At 34.9% G+C, this 19,348-nt stretch overlaps 1 protein-coding gene across 1 annotated transcript in view; it reads right to left on the bottom strand.

Moving 5' to 3' along the window:
- ADGRV1 (adhesion G protein-coupled receptor V1) overlaps positions 1–19,348 on the bottom strand; it is a 507,230-nt gene that overhangs the window by 412,201 nt on the left and 75,681 nt on the right. The window contains exons 10-16 of the mRNA XM_054578596.1: positions 14,269–14,445; positions 11,948–12,171; positions 4,064–4,190; positions 3,758–3,943; positions 2,813–2,993; positions 1,954–2,117; positions 344–467 (exon numbers count right to left, since the gene is read on the bottom strand). Of these exons, the coding sequence (XP_054434571.1) occupies positions 344–467; positions 1,954–2,117; positions 2,813–2,993; positions 3,758–3,943; positions 4,064–4,190; positions 11,948–12,171; positions 14,269–14,445 (1,183 nt within the window). The remainder of the gene's footprint in view (positions 1–343; positions 468–1,953; positions 2,118–2,812; positions 2,994–3,757; positions 3,944–4,063; positions 4,191–11,947; positions 12,172–14,268; positions 14,446–19,348) is intronic.

Genomic DNA, 19,348 nt, shown 5'->3' with positions numbered 1-19,348 from the left:
TACTATAGTAAGTGATCATCCATTAGGTACAATACCCAGAGCCTGAATTGGTTACACTGGGGATTGAAAGAGGTTGTATGGAAAAGCACTCATTTTTGCACAAAAGATAGAAAATACCTTGGAATATGAAGGTGGGGGGGAGAACAACACTAACAAAACGGTACTTACTATTTTTTTCCTTCAGAAGATGTTTAAAAGTATTTTTTAAAATGTCAAAAAAAATCAAATGATCATTCTAACAAATTATAAAATCATATTTAAAAATGTCCCGTTAAAATATAATTGAAAATGCACACATATACTGTTCAAGAAAGATGTAAACTCAAAAAAATAGCAATACCACCTGCAAAATAAATGGGATCATCATTTCTTCTAATCCTCAGAGTTGCAGTAGTCTTATTTCCTAGTTTAGCTCCTCCAGTGGCATTAAGTAGAATAATGGTAAATTCCTCCATTTCCTCTGGAATCTTTTGAAAAATGTTACACATGTTTTAAGTCAGGTGATTTGTACAAATAATTCCATTATACAGGACCCAACAGAAGTAACACCTGCTTGAGTGTGGTTGGTAGGGTAATAATAGGGATGTAGTAATTTATAGTTTTAATTTGAACACTTCACCTAAATTGTCATATGGTGTGCTTGAGTGTGTTGTTACATTATAGAATCACATGGTTATGATTTTGTAATAGAATATTTTGTAATAGAAAGGTGGTGTTATTTGTGATGGACACTGCATATTCCTAAATTATTTTTACCTTTTTAAAAACATATAGCTCTACTGATAACAGTGCTAATGTTCATTTCCTTTTCTGACGCAAACCACCCTAAACTACTTAAGTAGGACTTAGACCCCATCCCCAGAATTTTCATGAGCATTCAGCCAAACAGTGACTTTATTTTGACTCACTATAAAATTTAATGTAAATAGATATTTTGCCTTACGTAAGCTAAAAATAAAAACTTATTATTTCTTTACAAAAATGGGATGTATGTTGTTTACAAGAAAAAATGGAATAGAAAAATAACTTTTGGACATACTTAGAGTGGAGTTCATAATATTAACAAAAGCTCAGCTAGCTCTCAAAGGCTACTTACAAACGTTACTCAGGTTTCACCCAAGTGTGTCATAAAGACCTCATTCCCATGTCTTAGCGAGATGAGGCTGCCCATATCTCTGAGCCTATATGAGTGCCCAAATGGACCCTGTTTCTCTTTCAGCTCATCCACATGAGCTGGACTTCTGCACATCGTAAAACAGTGTTGGATTTTTGTCTCTCACGTTGGCATGGAGTGCAGAAATTGGTATTTTTAATACCATATTTAAGATTGCTATTTTTGTTTAAAAGAAATTTTAAAATTTCTTTTACTTGATTCAACTCATTCTTGAGTGCCTGAATTCTACCACATGTGGTTAACTGAAATCAAAGTATAACTGAAATCATCAGTATCATCACAATACTATCTTTGAAAAGTTGGCAGTAAAGGAGATAGGTTTCTACAACTGTTGTAAATGCAGTTCCCCTCAGAAAGGTCCACTCCCACTGTTACTGAGTTCTTTCTCTCATTACCAGTAAGATGAACACCACGCTGGACCCACCATGATCCATCCGGTCCACAATCTGATTCTGAGGATGCACTGTGGGATGCTTGGTAGATGGCACCATGGCACCCTTGTTTTTAAAAGGCCTAAGCACAGGTAAGCACTTCACCTCTCCCCCAACAATGACTCCCTGATAATTGACACCTACGCAGTGTCACTGGCTGTTATCAGTTCTAAGAGCTAAAAATGCCTTCAGAAAAACCAAAAAGACTCTCCTTTAGCTTACAGTAATACATTATCATACCTGAGTGCTTTTTCAATATATTCACAATAAAATGTTATCAGATATTTAATCATTTAAGAAAGTTATTAAGCAATGACATGTAAAGAGAATTGTATATGCAGCACTTACCTCATCTGGAAGGGAGTAAATGGTGATATTTTTTGAAAATTCCTGATCTCCAAAGAAAACAGTCCCTTGGACAGGAAATACATCTTGTGTAAAGTCTGGAGTAACCACCCATGATACAGTAACATCACCAAAGTTGCCTCGATTTCTTATTATACCATAAACTGCTGTAAAATACAAATGTGTATAATATATGTGAGTATATATTAATTTTAAAATGATGAGTAAAGAAATTGTTCAAATAAGCAAAATTGAAAATAAGACTTCTTTTTAATAAAAGCCAATTATTTGCTTAGCATAGCCTCCAAGGTACATATAAAAATGCCTCAGCCTACTAATCACTTTGTAGGTGTATGGTTGGTAAAACAAATGGACTCAATCATTTGTCACAGTTGGGATTTTAAAAGTCATTCAGCATTCAGAACAAAATGGTGATGCATTAGATACACCTACCACAAAGTCCTATGGGGATATTCAGAACATTTGTAGCTAAAGGAAGCTGCATACTCAAAAGTGATTATAAACCACTTCTCATTTCAGACCACTACAAGAGTTCCCTAGCAGTAGCTCTCAGTTTTAAAATTTCTTTTACTTGATTCAACTCATTCTTGAGTGCCTGAATTCTACCACATGTGGTTAACTGAAATCAAAGTATAACTGAAATCATCAGTATCATCACAATACTATCTTTGAAACAAAAATAGCAATCTTAAATATGGTATTAAAAATACCAATTTCTGCACTCCATGCCATTTCTGAGACAGACAACTAAAAATAACTACCTGCTAAAGAAATTAATTTAAAAATTATTAATGTCCTGTTCAGTAAACAGTAATAGAATATAAAAAGCAAAATAAATTACCACTATAGATATCGTCTCCTTTACTTTCATTTATCGTAACAATTAGATCATCAGAAACAAATTCTATAATCCCATGAGGATCGTCATTTTTTAGAATTGTTATATTGACAACGGTAGCACTTCCCAACTTGCTTTCCCGTTCACCATGGCTGCTGAGGACCACCCAATAGTGCTCATCCAACTAAAATGAACATGTCAAATTAGGAAAAATACAAATCTGAAGTTTTCAGAGCAAATAAATATATATATATTCAAGGATATTAGTACAGTCAATTTTTTTTAGAAACACATAACTCACTCAAAGGACAAAAGAGCTGATATTATTCCTTTAAAATTTTTAACATTCTCCCATCACTCAAGAACAGACATCAGATATAAGTGTACATTATCCAAAAAAGGGAAAAGATAAACAGTAACACTGCTCTGAAATAGTAAGAAGACTACACCTTATCACTGATGAATCTAGTCATTTAAACTAATGAGAGTAAAACAATAAAATTAATTTAAAAGCTATATAAGCATGAGTGTGTAAACATAATGGAACTATGCCTGCTCCCCTTAATATAAAACTTAAATGCATTTCCTTTAAAAAAGTAATTTTAAGAAAAAGTTTAGTTCAAAACCGTATCATTAAAAGTTGCAGTCAATGCAAATGACATAAAATAAGACATAGAACGGAATGGTGATGAACACTGATCACACACACCAAGTTTCATATTATTTGGTATTTCTTTTTGTGGAGCAAACATACATCATTCAAATTTGAATGACTGACTTTGCTTTTTAAGCTTTGTTTTTTCCTTTTTTCAACCACAAGTACTTCTCAATCCATTCTTGCTCACTTCCTTTCCTGTCTCATCAGTGTTCAAAATGTTTATATTTAATAATACACTAGATACTATCAACTTTCCAAGAAAGCACAAAGAAAAAAATAATATCCTGTACCTCTGGTATCCCATCCAATCTTGTCAGCAAGGTGATTATGATCTCCCTCTCTCCGGGTTTAAATTCCAGTACCCCTGTGTTTCCATAGAATTCATTGCTATCTCTTGGCTCTACCCAGTAGCGTAGAAACTGCTTAACAAGAGCTCCCCTGGATCGAATGATGTGGAGCTCTACAGATTCTCCTTCCTAAATAATAATAATCATCATCATCATCATCATTATTGTCGTCATCCACAAAGATTCATGTCTGTTACAATCCTTCTGAAGTTCTGAGTACAGAATAGATTGAAGTTTCTTTCAACTTACTTTTATAATATAGGGTCCTCTGGAAGTAGGAGAAAATTCAAAAATTCCCCCAGGATCATCATTTTCCAAAATAATAAGGTCACGGCTGGTATACCCAGATTTCAGCACTTGATTTTCCACATTGACCCTGAAGAAGTAAGAAGGGGAAGAGAAACCCACTACCTATAGTCTTCTGAATTTTGTAGGGCTCTAAGGAGTCTTCATAACACTTTCAGATAATGGATATAAAGGTTATTAGAAGATTAACCAACTTAAATTGAATTTAAGTTTATTAAAATCACTTAAGAGCAAAACAATTTTACTCATAACGTTTATGAGAAAACTTCTGTTTCTAAATTCATTACATCCTTCATAGCTGACTGAAATGAAAACGGCATATATACATCAAGAACATAGTAACTAAAAGCTGTAAATATATTGTAGTTTTATTAAGTACCAAATTTACTGATTTGTTTCCAGTCTTAGAAAAACTAATTGGTAAGATGTATTTAAAAATATGTTTAAGGAGGGAAGACTGCCAGACTCCTTCTATGAGGCCAGCATCACCCTGATCCCCAAACCAGATAAAGACCCTACAAAGAAAGAAAACTACAGGCCAATTTCGCTGATGAACATAGATGCTAAAATCCTCAACAAAATATTGGCAAACCGCATCCAGCAATACATTCAAAAGATTATCCATCACGATCAAGTGGGATTCATCCCAGGCATGCAGGGATGGTTCAATATACGCAAATCAGTAAACGTGATACACCACATAAATCAAAGAAAAGACAAAAACCACATGATCATCTCGATAGATGCAGAAAAAGCATTTGACAAGGTACAGCACCCATTTATGATCAAAACACTCAGCAAAATGGGAATCAATGGGGCATTCCTCAACGTAATAAAGGCCATATATGAAAAACCTACAGCCAATATCATACTCAACGGGCAAAAACTGAAAGCTTTCCCACTAAGATCGGGAACACGCCAAGGATGTCCGCTCTCACCGCTTCTTTTCAACATCGTATTGGAAGTCCTAGCCACAGCGGTCAGACAAGAGAAAGAGATAAAAGGCATCCAAATAGGAAAGGAGGAAGTAAAACTATCATTGTTTGCAGATGACATGATAGTGTACATAGAGAACCCTGTAGACTCTACCAAAAAACTCCTCAACCTAATAAGTGAATTTGGCAAAACAGCAGGATACAAAGTCAACATTCAGAAATCAAAGGCGTTTTTGTACACCAGCAATGCAATAGAAGAAGAAGAAATCAGAAAAAATATACCATTCAATATAGCACGAAAAAAGATAAAGTACCTAGGGATAAATTTAACCAAAGACACAAAAGACCTGTATGCAGAAAACTATACAACATTGAAAAAAGAAATTAAGGAAGACACAAATAAATGGAAGCATATACCGTGCTCATGGATTGGAAGAATTAATATCCTTAAAATGTCCATACTACCAAAAGCAATTTATAGATTCAACGCAATCCCTATTAAGATACCAATGACGTATTTCACAGAAATAGAACAGACATTTCAAAAATTTATATGGAACCATAAACGACCTCGAATAGCTGCAGCAATTTTGAGAAAGAAACACAAAGTAGGAGGGATCACAATACCGGACATCAAACTCTACTACAAAGCCACTATACTCAAAACAATCTGGTACTGGCACAAGAACAGACCCATAGACCAGTGGAACAGAATAGAAAGCCCAGAAATAAGCCCAGGTCTCTATGGACATCTAATATTTGACAAAGGGGGCAGAAGCATAAAATGGAGTAATAACAGCCTCTTCAACAAATGGTGTTGGGAGAGCTGGATGGCTACATGCAAAAAATTGAAATTGGATCATCAGCTGACACCATACACAAAAATAAACTCAAGATGGATAAAAGACTTAAATATAAGTCGCAACACCATCAAAGTCCTAGAGGAGAACATTGGCAGGAAACTCTCAGATATCCCACGCAGCAATTTTTTCACTGATATGTCTCCTAAAGCAAGGGACATAAAGGAAAGAATAAACAAGTGGGACCTCATCAAAATAAGAAGCTTCTGCACGGCTAAAGAAAACATCAGCAAAATGAAAAGGGAGCCAACCATTTGGGAAAATATATTTGCTAATGATACATCAGATAGAGGTTTGATCTCCAAGATATACAAAGAACTCACTCGACTTTACTCCAAGAAGACAAACGATCCAATCAAAAAATGGGCAAAGGACCTGGGCAGATGCTTTTCTAAGGAGGAGATACAGAGGGCCCAGAGGCATTTGAAAGGATGCTCTGCATCACTAGCCATTAGAGAAATGCAGATCAAAACCACCATGAGGTACCACCTCACACCGGTCAGAATGGCCATCATAAACAGATCCACAAACAACAGGTGCTGGCGAGGCTGTGGAGAAAAGGGAACTCTAGTCCACTGTTGGTGGGAATGCAGACTGGTGCAGCCACTATGGAAAGCAGTGTGGAATTTCCTCAGAAAGCTGAAAATGGAACTGCCTTTTGATCCAGCGATTCCCCTGCTGGGACTATACCCTGAGAACACCAAAACGCCAATACAAAAGAACCTATGCACCCCAATGTTCATAGCAGCACAATTTACAATAGCCAAGTGTTGGAAGCAACCTAAATGCCCATCAGTAGATGATTGGATCAAAAAAATTATGGTACATACACACAATGGAATACTACGTAGCAGAAAGAAAAAAAGAAGTACTAAACTTCGCAACAGTATGGATGGAACTGGAGAGCATCATGCTAAGCGAAATAAGCCAGGGGGCGAAAGACAAATACCATATGATCTCACCTATAAGCGGAACCTAACCAACAATGCAAAGAAGCAAGGCAAATATGGCCAGCAACACTGAAAGGAAAAGAAATCAACAGAGACAAGAGGGAAGGGGGGGGCAGGGAAAGGGAAGGGAAGGGGAAAGTCAAGGAACATATAGCAAGGACTCATGGACAAAACCAAAGGGGAAGAGCTGAGGGAGGGGAGGGGGGAGGGGGCAAGGGAAAGGGGGGGGGGAAGGCAGAGACAAATGTATTTAAAAAGTAAATAAATTAATAAAAAAAAAATATATAAAAAAAAAATAAAATGTAAAGTCAAAGTTTCAAAAAAAAAAAAAAAAAAAGGCCTCCTGACATGAGCTGTGGCCTCTATTAGAGGAATACAACCTGTAACAGGGAGCTAGTGGAATCAATAGCCCAACCTTTCTCTCCACCTCTCTTCCAATATGCTGGGGCTTACATTGGCCCAACCTAATCAAGCACCAAAGAGCTGGGGGGCAATGTTGGCAGCCCTTTGAAATTAGTCCCTGAGGCACAGAGTGAGGTGGAGGGTACATCTAAAGGGCAAATTGAGAATATCAGCATGATAGGAAAGGGGAAAGACAAATCAAGAGAAATTAATTATAAATAAGAATAACAACAAAAAGTAGATGCTAGAAATTAAATCCAAATAGGTTAGTCATCATAAAAATAGATGAAAGGGAGTCTCAGTTTGCAAAAGTAAAAAGACAAACTACCACAATGTCCTTTAAAGAAGTCATAATCTCAAGCATAAAGAGATTGATAGGTAGAAAATAAATAGAAAAAGATATACCATATAAACACTAACTGAAGGAAGGTTTCTCTAGCAATATTAATATCAAACATAATAGAACTTAAGGTGGAAAGATTCAATGTAAATGAAGAAACCAACACACCAAAAAAATATAAAATCATAAAAAAAAATAAATAAATAAAAAATAAAAAAATAAAAAAATAAAAATAAAAATATGTTTAAAATTGTTTTAACTTTACATATACTTGGATTTCTTTTAAGATTAATTACATAAGATTATACTAACTGAATAGAAATTGGATAATTATGTGGATGCATAGATCAAAAACAAAATTGTGATTAGATTTTAGAAATCTTTTTTGGCCTTCTATATGTTTCTATTTCCTCAATTTTAATCTCATACATTAAATGTAGTGCATATAAAAGTGGAATCAAATGGATCTTATATGCATGACATGTTATAACAATTCCTATACATATCTCAAAAATACATATTAAAGCAAGATGTTTTTTATTTCTGGTTTTTATGTTCAGTGTATTATTAGAATGATCAAAGGGACTGAGACTACAAGGCTCTGAGGGTTTAAAAGCCTGCATGCTCTTTGAGAATTCTCAATCCTGCAAGCTGCTCTAAACCTTTCCAAATGTCACTTTCTATTGAACCAAAAAGTACTCTTGAACAGACCAGAATCACAATGAAGCCACAATTAATATGTAGAAAGGACAGCTTACTTCCTATGTAATAAGAATCTGAATTAACATCCTTCTCTAGCTTTTGGAAATTTGACAACCAATATCTAGCATACTAGTGGCCACAAGAGGGATTAGTCGAAGCAATAAGACAGTTATGTGTTACATTGCTAATGAAGTCATATGATCTTCATAGCAAATTTGCCCATATTTCATTCACATCAATATTTTTATCAATTAAAATTTCTTGTGTCTGCATAAGCTAGGAGACAGGAAAACTGGATCATGATATAAAATATAGAAACCCATTTGGAGCATCAAACAAAAAATTTTTTTAGCTTTCTTAAAATATGCTACTCTTAAAAAATTTTTTTTTAAAAGTTCGTTATACAGCTGAGAAAATATAGGCAGAAATTGCTTGGATGCAAACCAATGGAAGAGGTGGGAGTTTTGATTGCAAATTCTCTGTTAAACTACAGGATTCATAAAGATGTTAAGTGAGAATTTCACCAACACAGTATAATAACTTTTTCCTACACTATGTGTAAACTATAAGGAAACTTAAAATTTTTAATTCCTCATATGTAAATACATTAATTGTCAAACTTTTTATCAGATTATCTCAAAGGCATTCATAATGTAAAACTCAGAAAAAAGACTTCATATTAGGTCCCCTTATGAAGAAATGAATGTACACACAAAGCATGCAGAGGCAGGTGAACAAGCAGAATTTCTCAAAACCCGTGGTCATGCAGAACAGCAGCTGTATCCATAAAAATGGCTTGCAAAGCAAAATGTTGAATCACAAAAACCAGGCATTATCTTGTACACTTACCCAAAATATACGACAAACCTTTCAGTTTCTACTCTGTCAACACACAAAGAAGCGTGGGAAGGTGGGAAGGGAAAAGGGAGACAGACATCATTTGCCAAAATCTCACTAATATTGCTAGAAACTTAGAATGGCAAGGTAAAAATAAAGCTAAAGAAAGCCTTTCTTCTTTTTCCCCTGTGAGTTAGTAATGTGCACTTTATGGGAACCCTGCACACTGGATTCTTTGCTATTGACAAATGCTAGCAAGGGGTTCAGCAGTTCCCACTTAGGGAAGATGACCCCATGGCCAGCCAGCATGCAAGCCGCATTGAGGACATTCCTTCCCAGGCCTGCACCGCGGCGCTGGGGCCTGGCAAGCGCTGTGCATGCAGCAGCTGAGCAAATTTCATTCAGCCCAGCTTATAATTGCTTAGCAGCTTTAATTAGGTTTAAAAAAAAATTAAAAACCTCCATTCTCAGATCTAAAGCCAGTTGTGCTTGGAAAAAATTAAAACTCCATAAGCAAAGAAAAATATACCTCTCATCATTTACAAGAAGCCATCTCATTATATCATTTACTATGACAAATATTACTTAAACATAATTTTGTTTCAGGAAATCTAAACATTTTTCCAAATCCCCAATGTAGTACACTTTCAAATAGCATTGAAAAACACATCAAAATATAGAAACCTATTGCTTCACTTTTAAAGTCAAATGACACTATAAACAAGCATATATACCAAAAATTTTTTTATTTGGTATAATAAAATTGGTCATTGATTTGAGGAAAATTAAAAATATTTTTAACTAGTATGATATTAAAAACATTATAAATTGTTCAATACCAGGAAAACTTTTATCTATATTTAGTTGAAATACAGAAAATTTGCATTTGAATTTCACATTAAAACTGTAGACTGTAAATACAATAGTACTGATTTTTTGTTGCAACATTATAACTTACTACACTCACATAGCATTCATTGATTCTTTTATTTTAGTCTTTTTAAAAATTTGCAAAACTGAGATGGAAGTTTTGGTAAACTATATTATTTCAAGTCACATTTTATTCTCACATTTATTTAACTAGATAGAAATGTCTTGAACACTCAAATGTAATTAGCTCATTCTTGTTCATGCACAATTGAGATAATACAAGTATGCATTAGTTACTATTTGAATTAAAACATTTTAGTATAAATTTGAACTAACATCTTTTATTTCAAAGAGAAAAGCCAATGATTTCTGAAATTCTCTACCCTAGTATTTGTACTTCGTTGTGAACTGTTTTTTACCCATAGAAAAGGAAGAGAAAAAAACATAAAATTTTTATTTAATTAATTCAAAGATTTACATGATAAGGTTAAAATGACTGTTTTGAAAGAATATGAAGAATAGTCACTATGAACTTGCAGAGGTAAAATTTCAATCATTCTTCAAACAGTTATTTCACAACAGAAACTCTCAGCTGAAATCACAAGTTTCTGTGGATTGCTACATCTTTGATTTTTAATTGCTGTTCATTTTTCTTTAGCTTTTTTTTAAGATTGTCCATTGCTTTAGTCAGTACTCAAACCTAGCTTAAAGAAAAAAAGCACATAAGTGAAGAAATGATGACTTACAGTTTACATTTCATTATATTTCACTGACTTCTTTTATAAGAAATACCTTTCCTTACAATTTAATGTAAAATGTATGTTAAAACCATAAGTTATTTGGACAGTGTGTGTATTTTGTATCTATTCTGCTTTTTTGTTTTGTCCTTGTTTTGTTTTACTTTTTGAAAGTAAGCATAATATGGTTGTGAAAGCAAACCAGATGAACAGCAGACATTCAATAAACTTGTTCCCTATATTCTGTATTTTCCTTTCTCATAAAAAAAACAAAATACTACTCATCAGGTTTATGAAATATGTTTCCACAAAACACCTTCAAAGAAAAACCTTAAGAGGCTGATAGTAAAGTATAGAGAGGAACAGGGGTCACATAAAGTAATTACTATTTTAATCCTGATTAATATAGTACAAAATAATGCCTATTAAATTTATCTGTAAATTTTACTCTTTAAAAATATAAATTTTTCAAAACCCTCAAGTCACATTAACTTTAATATGTTAACAACTTTAATATAAAGAGAACTATAGTAAATAAACTTCATTTTGATTTTTTCATTAACATCAATTAAAGTTATTTTTTTTCCTTTTGAAAGGCATTCTGAATTATTGAAAAATATCTCTATGATGACTGTGATCTTTTCTTAACATAAACTACTCACAGAGAAATGTTAAGTGGATACTTACAGTAAGGAAAAATAACCCTTAAATTTGTATTATTTTTGATTCTCTGGAATGTAAGTATTATTTAATGTTTAAATTCCATGAAAAATATAGAATTTCATTATATGAAGATTAAGTTTCCTTAACTCACTCAAAAGAGCTCTAATCCTCTCCCCTGTTGAAAATGAAGGCAACAGAGCTGTTTGTTTAACCTAACATTTTAGATTTGTTGCTGCCTATTTTTTAATATAACAACATATTAGCTGTGCTTAAGATTTCTCTTAAACTTTCTATAAATTCTCTACGAAATCGTTCCTCAAGATGAATAGCAGGGTAAAAGTTCACAATGTCAAAACATTTACGTTCTAACCAGAAGCCACCAACAAACAATGGAACGGTCAGAGATCTGGCATAACATTATCTCTTAGGGTTTTTTTTACTTTATATGGAGTAAAGAATTAAAACAAAAAAACAAAATTACCTCTGAGAATTCAAAAATATAAACATTATTTTACCTAAATGCGTTATTACCTGTCTAGGGAAAGTGTTACCGTCTCATTCATTTCCGGTATGTCATCAGCTTTGACAGTAATGTTGATTGTTGTGTCACTTTGCCCAGATAAAAATACCACAGAGCCATTAAAGGGACCTATATCATCCAGGGTCACTGCTTTTGAATTAAAGCCAGAGGGCTTCAAACTCCAATAGACAGTAGCCTGGCCATCAGTCCCATCCCGATGTAAGGGTATGTATACCTTATAAAAACAAAACAAAACAATTTCTTATATCGTCACAAATTATATAAGCTTTTCACTGACTGCGTTCACGTTATTATGTAAATACATGTATTCTGCATAGAAAAGTGAACCATTAAATGACATTAAAAACGTGCACAAACGTTTTCTTTATGCTTGAAAATAATTTGATAGAATTATGTTAGTTTTTGTTAATCAAATTATTAACAAAATTGCCCCTACCAAAAAAAAATATGCCTAACTAGGGATGACTTAACAAAAAGACAAATATCTTAAAAGACAGAGTGATGAAAAACATGGAACAATTTGGTTGAAGAGTAAATTTCCATCCGAGGTTCTCTTAAAAAAAAAAAAAAAGGAACCAATGCAATGTCACAATATAAACAAAAATAAATCTTTGTGATTACAATGAGAAAGTTATATGTCATGTAAAATGCATCCTAAAGGGACAGGAAGCAATATAGGAAAATAACAACATAAGTAACAATAAGAAATGTTTCTAACCAATACAATAAATGCAGTACAAACAAAATCAGATTTTCAAATCATGGCTCTGGATTTCTTGAGCAAGTCACTTAATTTCTCTGACCTCTATTTCCTGTATATGTGAAATGAAGTTAGTAGTTCCATGTTTTGCAAGTTTGTGGTGAGGATTAGAATACCTCTCCACAGTAGGAGCTACATAAAATGGAACTATTATAATAATGCTGAAATGAACTGCACCTGGCAGTTTTATTTAAGTATGCATTAAATATGTATAATAAAAGGACATTGTAGGTCATGAAGAAGTTTTTAAATGAATACTTAATTGTAGATACACTATTCCTTTTAAACTCTTAAATAAGATACCCTCTTTGCTTTTTGCCCTTCAACACAGCCCATCTTGGGGGAAAAGAAAAAAAAAAAGGAAGACATTTTCTTCACTAACAATTCTGCTATTTCGGCTAGCAGTGTGTCAGGGCGGGGAGACTAGAGGGCAAAGATTCTTAGGAAAAACAGGAAATGTAACGGAGGGCTCACCCTTAAATCACCAGAGGGAGTGGGCATGGCCCAAGCTGTAGATGGGACAAAGAGAACAAAGGGAAACTCGCACTACTTCTGCTGTTTCCCAGGCGGGGAGGAATGAAAGCTCTTGGAGCCCAAAACTTTCCCCAAAAGCTAATTTCCCTCAAGAGAAAAATATAAAATGGTAAATTCACAGCTTTATAAGAGAAATGAGTAAAAACCATGCACATGAAGAGCAAGCTAAATCCTTTTTAATTGTTTTATTTTTACTTTTTTTAGAAGATATAAAAACATCAAAGCCATCTTGAAAATGGGAGCTTCTCTGCTAATATACAGAATCAAATACATAAACAAAAAAAATTATGGTCACCATATTTTGACACGAAGCTTTGATATCATAAATAACTTTCCTCAATCTTGATCTGAACCTTAAACCAATGTAAATCATTCAAAAATGTTGAGAGACTTGGATAGGGTCTTAGAGACAGACTATGCTTCAGGGGATGGTAGGACTGAAGGTCCTAGGTAGATGGTGAGAAAATTCAACCAGGGTAGGGGGCTCCGGGAGGGTGCTATATATGTTAACATGTCATTATGTCAGGGTGGGGGGTGTATGCAATAATTTCCCCACATACACGCATAGTACAGAATGCATAAGATTAGGCATTCCACAACCTTATCACCATCACGTCCACTACCAAGCATAGTATCCCTGTCCTGCCCAAGGCAGGCATGAGCAGCTCTCAGAAATGGAACAGGTCAAAGGTACCCGTGGTATATGTGACTTGCCCCCCACCAAAAATTATGTTTTGGCCATCACTCTGTCAAATGTCATAGCATTATCCAAAGGCAGCCAGATCAAAATATACTACTTTTGCTGTAAGCAAATAAAATGCTAATTTTATCTTACGGCAAAAAGATGACGGCAAATCACACATTCATCAGTTATTTACTTCAAATTACATATTGAAGGCTGGCTGTAAATGGTGAAGCTTCTCACTGTTATCTCTATACTAACCCTATAAAAATAATTAGTGTCTGTACATTATCTCAAACTCATTAGGCCCCACTGATAAAAGAAAGCCTACTTACCACTTCAGCAACAGAATCTTCTGGTTCATGCAAAATGATTGGAAGATTGCTAATAAAGCCAATTTCTCCATTTGCAATCTCTGGAGTAACCACTAAAGAAATATTTCGGATTTTCCCAAATCTAGGACTGATAGGTGGGATTGGAGGATTTATGTTCACCAACTCCACTGTTTCCAACTATGATAAACAAACAAAACAAAAATTGAAAGAATAGAAATATGAAAACAAAAAAGTCTTAATTGCATAGGGCAACAAAGTAAACATGGAAAAGGGGCACCAATCAATAACTTAGCAACTTCATTTTCTTCCTTGTTCATTCTCCATCCCGTTTCAATCTCCTGCACTGGTTTCTTGAGCCCCTTCTGCCCCTCAATTATTATTATTTCCTAGGGTTCTGTCTAAGCCCTTTGTCTTATCATCGACACCCTCTCCCTAATAGTCTGGATAGCTCCTTTAAATCTGAAAAGCTTTATAAGCAACTGCCATTAGATATGGCATAAATGTCACACAGAAACTCTGCAAATTGTCCAAAATCGAAATGACTATCTCTGCATCATGTCTCCTCACCACAACCATCACCAGTACTGCGATCTGCTTTTCCTCCTTGTTACCTGCACCCAACTACCCTGACCTTAACGTCAAATATCAGGGAGTTGTCCACCTCTCTTTCCTCTCTTCCACTGGTCCACACCTCTAATCCATCACCCAAACCCCTCTTTTAGCAAAGAATATTCACTCTCAGATGAACATTCAAATTCCAAATGTGACTTAACATGCCCTTATATTTAAAGAAATGCAACACATGTGTAACATGTAGTGTCCCTATAATTAATGAGCATGACCACCAGAGTAACTTTTATGGTGTTCTCCTCACCCAGAATGGCCTCCCTTCCTCATTTCACAAGTTCAAAGTGTAACCACTCTGAGAGAACTACATTTCCCCCTCTCTTATGAAGATTTCCTTGGATTCTCTAGCCTGTTCTACTCTTCTTCTTTCTGAACTTCTATTGCTACTCTCACTAAACTCAGACTTAATTATAAATTTCACATATTGCTTGCTTATCATTATTATGTGTATTCCAGACTCTTACTTCCCAACAGGACTATAGAGTCCTTGTGGGTCTATGCCCTTCTCAGCATTTTCCCAGTATATGACAGAGACCCAACATGCAATAGCTGCACAATAAATATTTGCTGATTCACCTCTCCTGCACAAACTGAGCTCTATGAGAATCCTGATATATCACACACTTTCGACATCTTAATATTCTAACATTTCAAAATTCAATTTATCAATATTTGAGTGTAGAAATAATCATTACAGAATTGCAAAAAGCATGGAGATTTTAAGTTAAAAATTTTGAACTTAATGAAACATTTACAGATCTCCCACTCTAGAGTTCTCTGTTAAGCTTTGTAATGTTGAGATGACTGATTTAAGTTGGTTTTCCAACTTAAACTGGACTAAACTGGTACTGATCCCACACATACTCTCACAATTTTTGATGAACAATATATATTTTAAAAGGGCAAAAATACATGCTTTTCTGAAGTGTCACATACTTTGCTTTGAAAAATCATATAAAGGAAGTTATAAAGGGATTGAGCAAAAAGGAATAAGGACTCATGGACATGGACAACAGTGTGGTGATTGCTGGAGGTAGGGGAAAACAGTAAAGGAAAAAAATACAATAAAGATTAGATTAAAATTTTAAGAAATAAATTAAATAAAGATATTAAAAGTTTCATATTTGGTAAACATTTATTTGAGTCCAAGGGGAAAAAAAAATTAAACTGACAAATTTTGTCAAATATTGGTATACAGTCAAGTAAAATGAAATGTGATTCTTTAGTATCTTGAGTTTACTTTATAGATAAAATGTAAAGATCAATAATTAAAAACATGTAAGTATAAATGTCATTCTTCTAGAAAAAAGGAATACATATATATACACACCCATATACATATATATTTACCTTTTAAAATAGCACAAAGAATAAACAAATAAAATATGTATATTTGGCATATAAACATAAGGTAGGAATTGTTTGGAGGCAAAAAATTTTTTATAAAATACACTGGTCATGTGTAAGCCCATGTTGTGAATAAACATTCTCATTCCCATGTATTCACAAAGCACTAAACTGATAACACTGTTTAAAACACCATGGGGAAAGAACTCAATATAATTTTATTTCAAAACTTTCTTTGAAAAAAGAAAATAAGTCATAGCTTACATACATTTATCAAAAGCTACAGAATTAATTCTAAATATCATGTTTTGAAAAATATAGGGTGGGAGAAAATAGGTTGACAGCTGTGAGTATGTGAACACAGTATTCATTCTTCTACTATTATTTATTAATTATTGTATTATTCTCTATATGAGCAACTGTAAACCTACTTCCCCCCCCCACCCTGCATAAAGAAAGGAGGTATAAAAGGCTATACAAAGTGAACTGGTCAAAAAGAAAATGCAAATTTTACATAGCTTATTTCCTGGTCTCTAAGCCTTTTTGTCTGGGTTCCTTAAGCATCTGCTAAATCAAACAGCTCCATTCATAAAGAGTCGTTCTTTGCTTTCAGACAGTTTGCAACTGGGACAGCACATTAGTAACCCCATGCTTGCCAAAAGTTGTCTCTCAGACGGATGTATTTAGCTGAGCGGGTTACTGAAGAATGAGGAGCTCCTGTCTCGGATTCTCCTTTCTTCAGTTTCATTCAACTTTCCATGCAGAGTCCAATGCCTCCTATTCTTGAATTGCTCATCCATTATGTACTACATCAACTCCACAACCTTCTAATTCCAACCTGCCTTCCAGAGCCTACAGCTTGTGTTGAACCTCAAGAAATTGTGTCAGTGACTAATAACGCCTTTTTTCCCCTACAGCGTTAAATTAACTGTCCGCACAGTAAGACCTTTGTATTTTTTTTACTGAATATACACATAGATAAAGAATTCAATTTGGAAGTAGTGATGCAAACAGATTTCTAACCCGGGATCACCATAAATTCAGAAGTTACATCCTTCTTCAAGTGTTAGCTTACTTTTCAAGTGTCATCAAAACTAAATTCTGCCATGTTCATGTAGAATATTGAAACAAAATAGCTAGGATAATACCTGACCCATAGAAGGTTCTTAATAAGGTTTTGTTTACATAAGGATTCTCTGCAGTTCCTTTGATAGAGATATTAAATATTTTTAAAAGACTAAAAGTTTTAATATAAAAGTTACCAATATTGTCACCCACAGTAAAAAGTGGTAGAGGCAGCATAAGAAATCAGAAAGCTAAAATGGAAAAGTTTCCTAAAATCAAAATCAGCATTTCTGCATTATCAGTTTTCAAGCACGTGTCCCACCACTGAAGCTACTGCAGGAATGCCAAGATACCCTGGCTTCCATGAGAGCAAAAGCAACCATGGAAAACCTGTGCTTCATTTCACTTATTTTAATAAGTTGGTTCTCATATGAGCTGTGATCCATGCAAAACTGGAAAGAGACAGAAAGGAGAATTGAATACTGAAATAATAGAGACACAGAAACCTTAAACACATGCTATGGATTGAACGCTTATGTCTCCCAGAATTCATATATTGAGACCAGAAACCCCAGTAGTGATGCTACTCACGGAAGGGACCTTGGAAAGTAGAGGCCTCAGGATGAAATTAGTGCCCTTATAAGAAGAGACACCAAAGAGCTTGCTTCCTCTCTCTCCACTATACGAGGACAGAGCGAGAAAACATCAGCTTGCACACGGAAAGAGGGCGCTCACCAGAACCCCACGATGCTGACACCCTGACCTCAGCCTTCCCAGACTCCAGGACTGTGAGAAATAAATGCCTGTTGTTTAAGCCTGCCAGTCTATGGTATTCTTTGCAGCAGTCCCAACGGACCGAAACAATGTATGTTAATGAGAATGCTCTGAATCCAGAGATCACAGCAGAGAAGGCAAAAGGGAGCTCTGACACCAAAAATAAAAACAAAAAACAAAAAGCTCCATTAAATTCCTAAATTCCACTTGACAAGTTATCTCCCAAAGGTTCTCAAAAACTCGTAAGTCTGGAAATGCCAGCCTAAGGAAAAACTGGTGAAATGAGTATGTAGTTCCATACATTAACAAAACCAACTTTAAGAAGTCAGTAATGACATGTTTTTGTATAGGGCCAAACTTAAAGCTCTTATTAAAATTTCTAAACATATCTTTAAATGTGCTCTGGTGGCAGTATTCTAGTTGCTTTAACTTCTTGCCAGGGCCATGGGCTTGACCACTTGCTCAGTTCCGGACCCCCCTACCATCCAGCCACCATCTCAGGAGAACGTTCCACAGGCCGCAGGGGAACAAACACGAAGAGAATAACACCGTGTTCTGTTTGCCCATCACTCCAAAACAAGAAACCCAAGGGTCCTCTAAAGAGTGGGTTATCCGCATAGAAAGAAATATACATCATATCACAATTTCCTCATTTTCAGGAGACAATAAAACAACAATAACAACAGTAATAAAGATGAAGAGGAGGATGTCCTGCAGTAACAAAAGCCTTTCAGAACACTGGAAAAAGGTCTCCCGCCAGGTAGGCAGATTACAAAAAGGTACCCCCCACAATTATTTATATATGTGTACACACATGTGCGCACGCACACACACATATACACACACAGGGTCCAGCAAAAGTAACGCCTGCTTGAGTGTGGTTGGCAGCACAACAATATGGGTGTAATAGTTTATAGTTTTAATCTGAACATTTCACCTAAAATGTCATATGGTGCCCTTGAGTGTGATATTGTTATGTTACAGAATTACATGGTTATGATTTTATAATAAAAAGGGGCATTATTTGTGCCAGACCCCATCACCCATTAAGATCCCTTTGCCAGGAATTCTCAAGAAGTGCACAAACAGTACGACATGGAGCTGGGGGCCCAGCTTAAAAAAAAAGACAATAGTCTCAGAACAAAAGGGGCCACCACTCCAAGGAGTGCTCAGCAAGGTGGGACACAGCCCTGTGAAATTTAGAACACCAAGAAGATTTTTAAAAAGAAAGAAAGAAGCTTTCAGAGACAAAGAACAAGTTACCTAT

The sequence above is a fragment of the Pteronotus mesoamericanus genome, unplaced genomic scaffold (assembly GCF_021234165.1).
Source record: "Pteronotus mesoamericanus isolate MK-2021 breed Mesoamerican mustached bat unplaced genomic scaffold, CSHL_Meso_final contig_50, whole genome shotgun sequence".
Taxonomy (NCBI): domain Eukaryota; kingdom Metazoa; phylum Chordata; class Mammalia; order Chiroptera; family Mormoopidae; genus Pteronotus; species Pteronotus mesoamericanus.
This window is presented reverse-complemented; position numbering and strand designations above follow the sequence as displayed.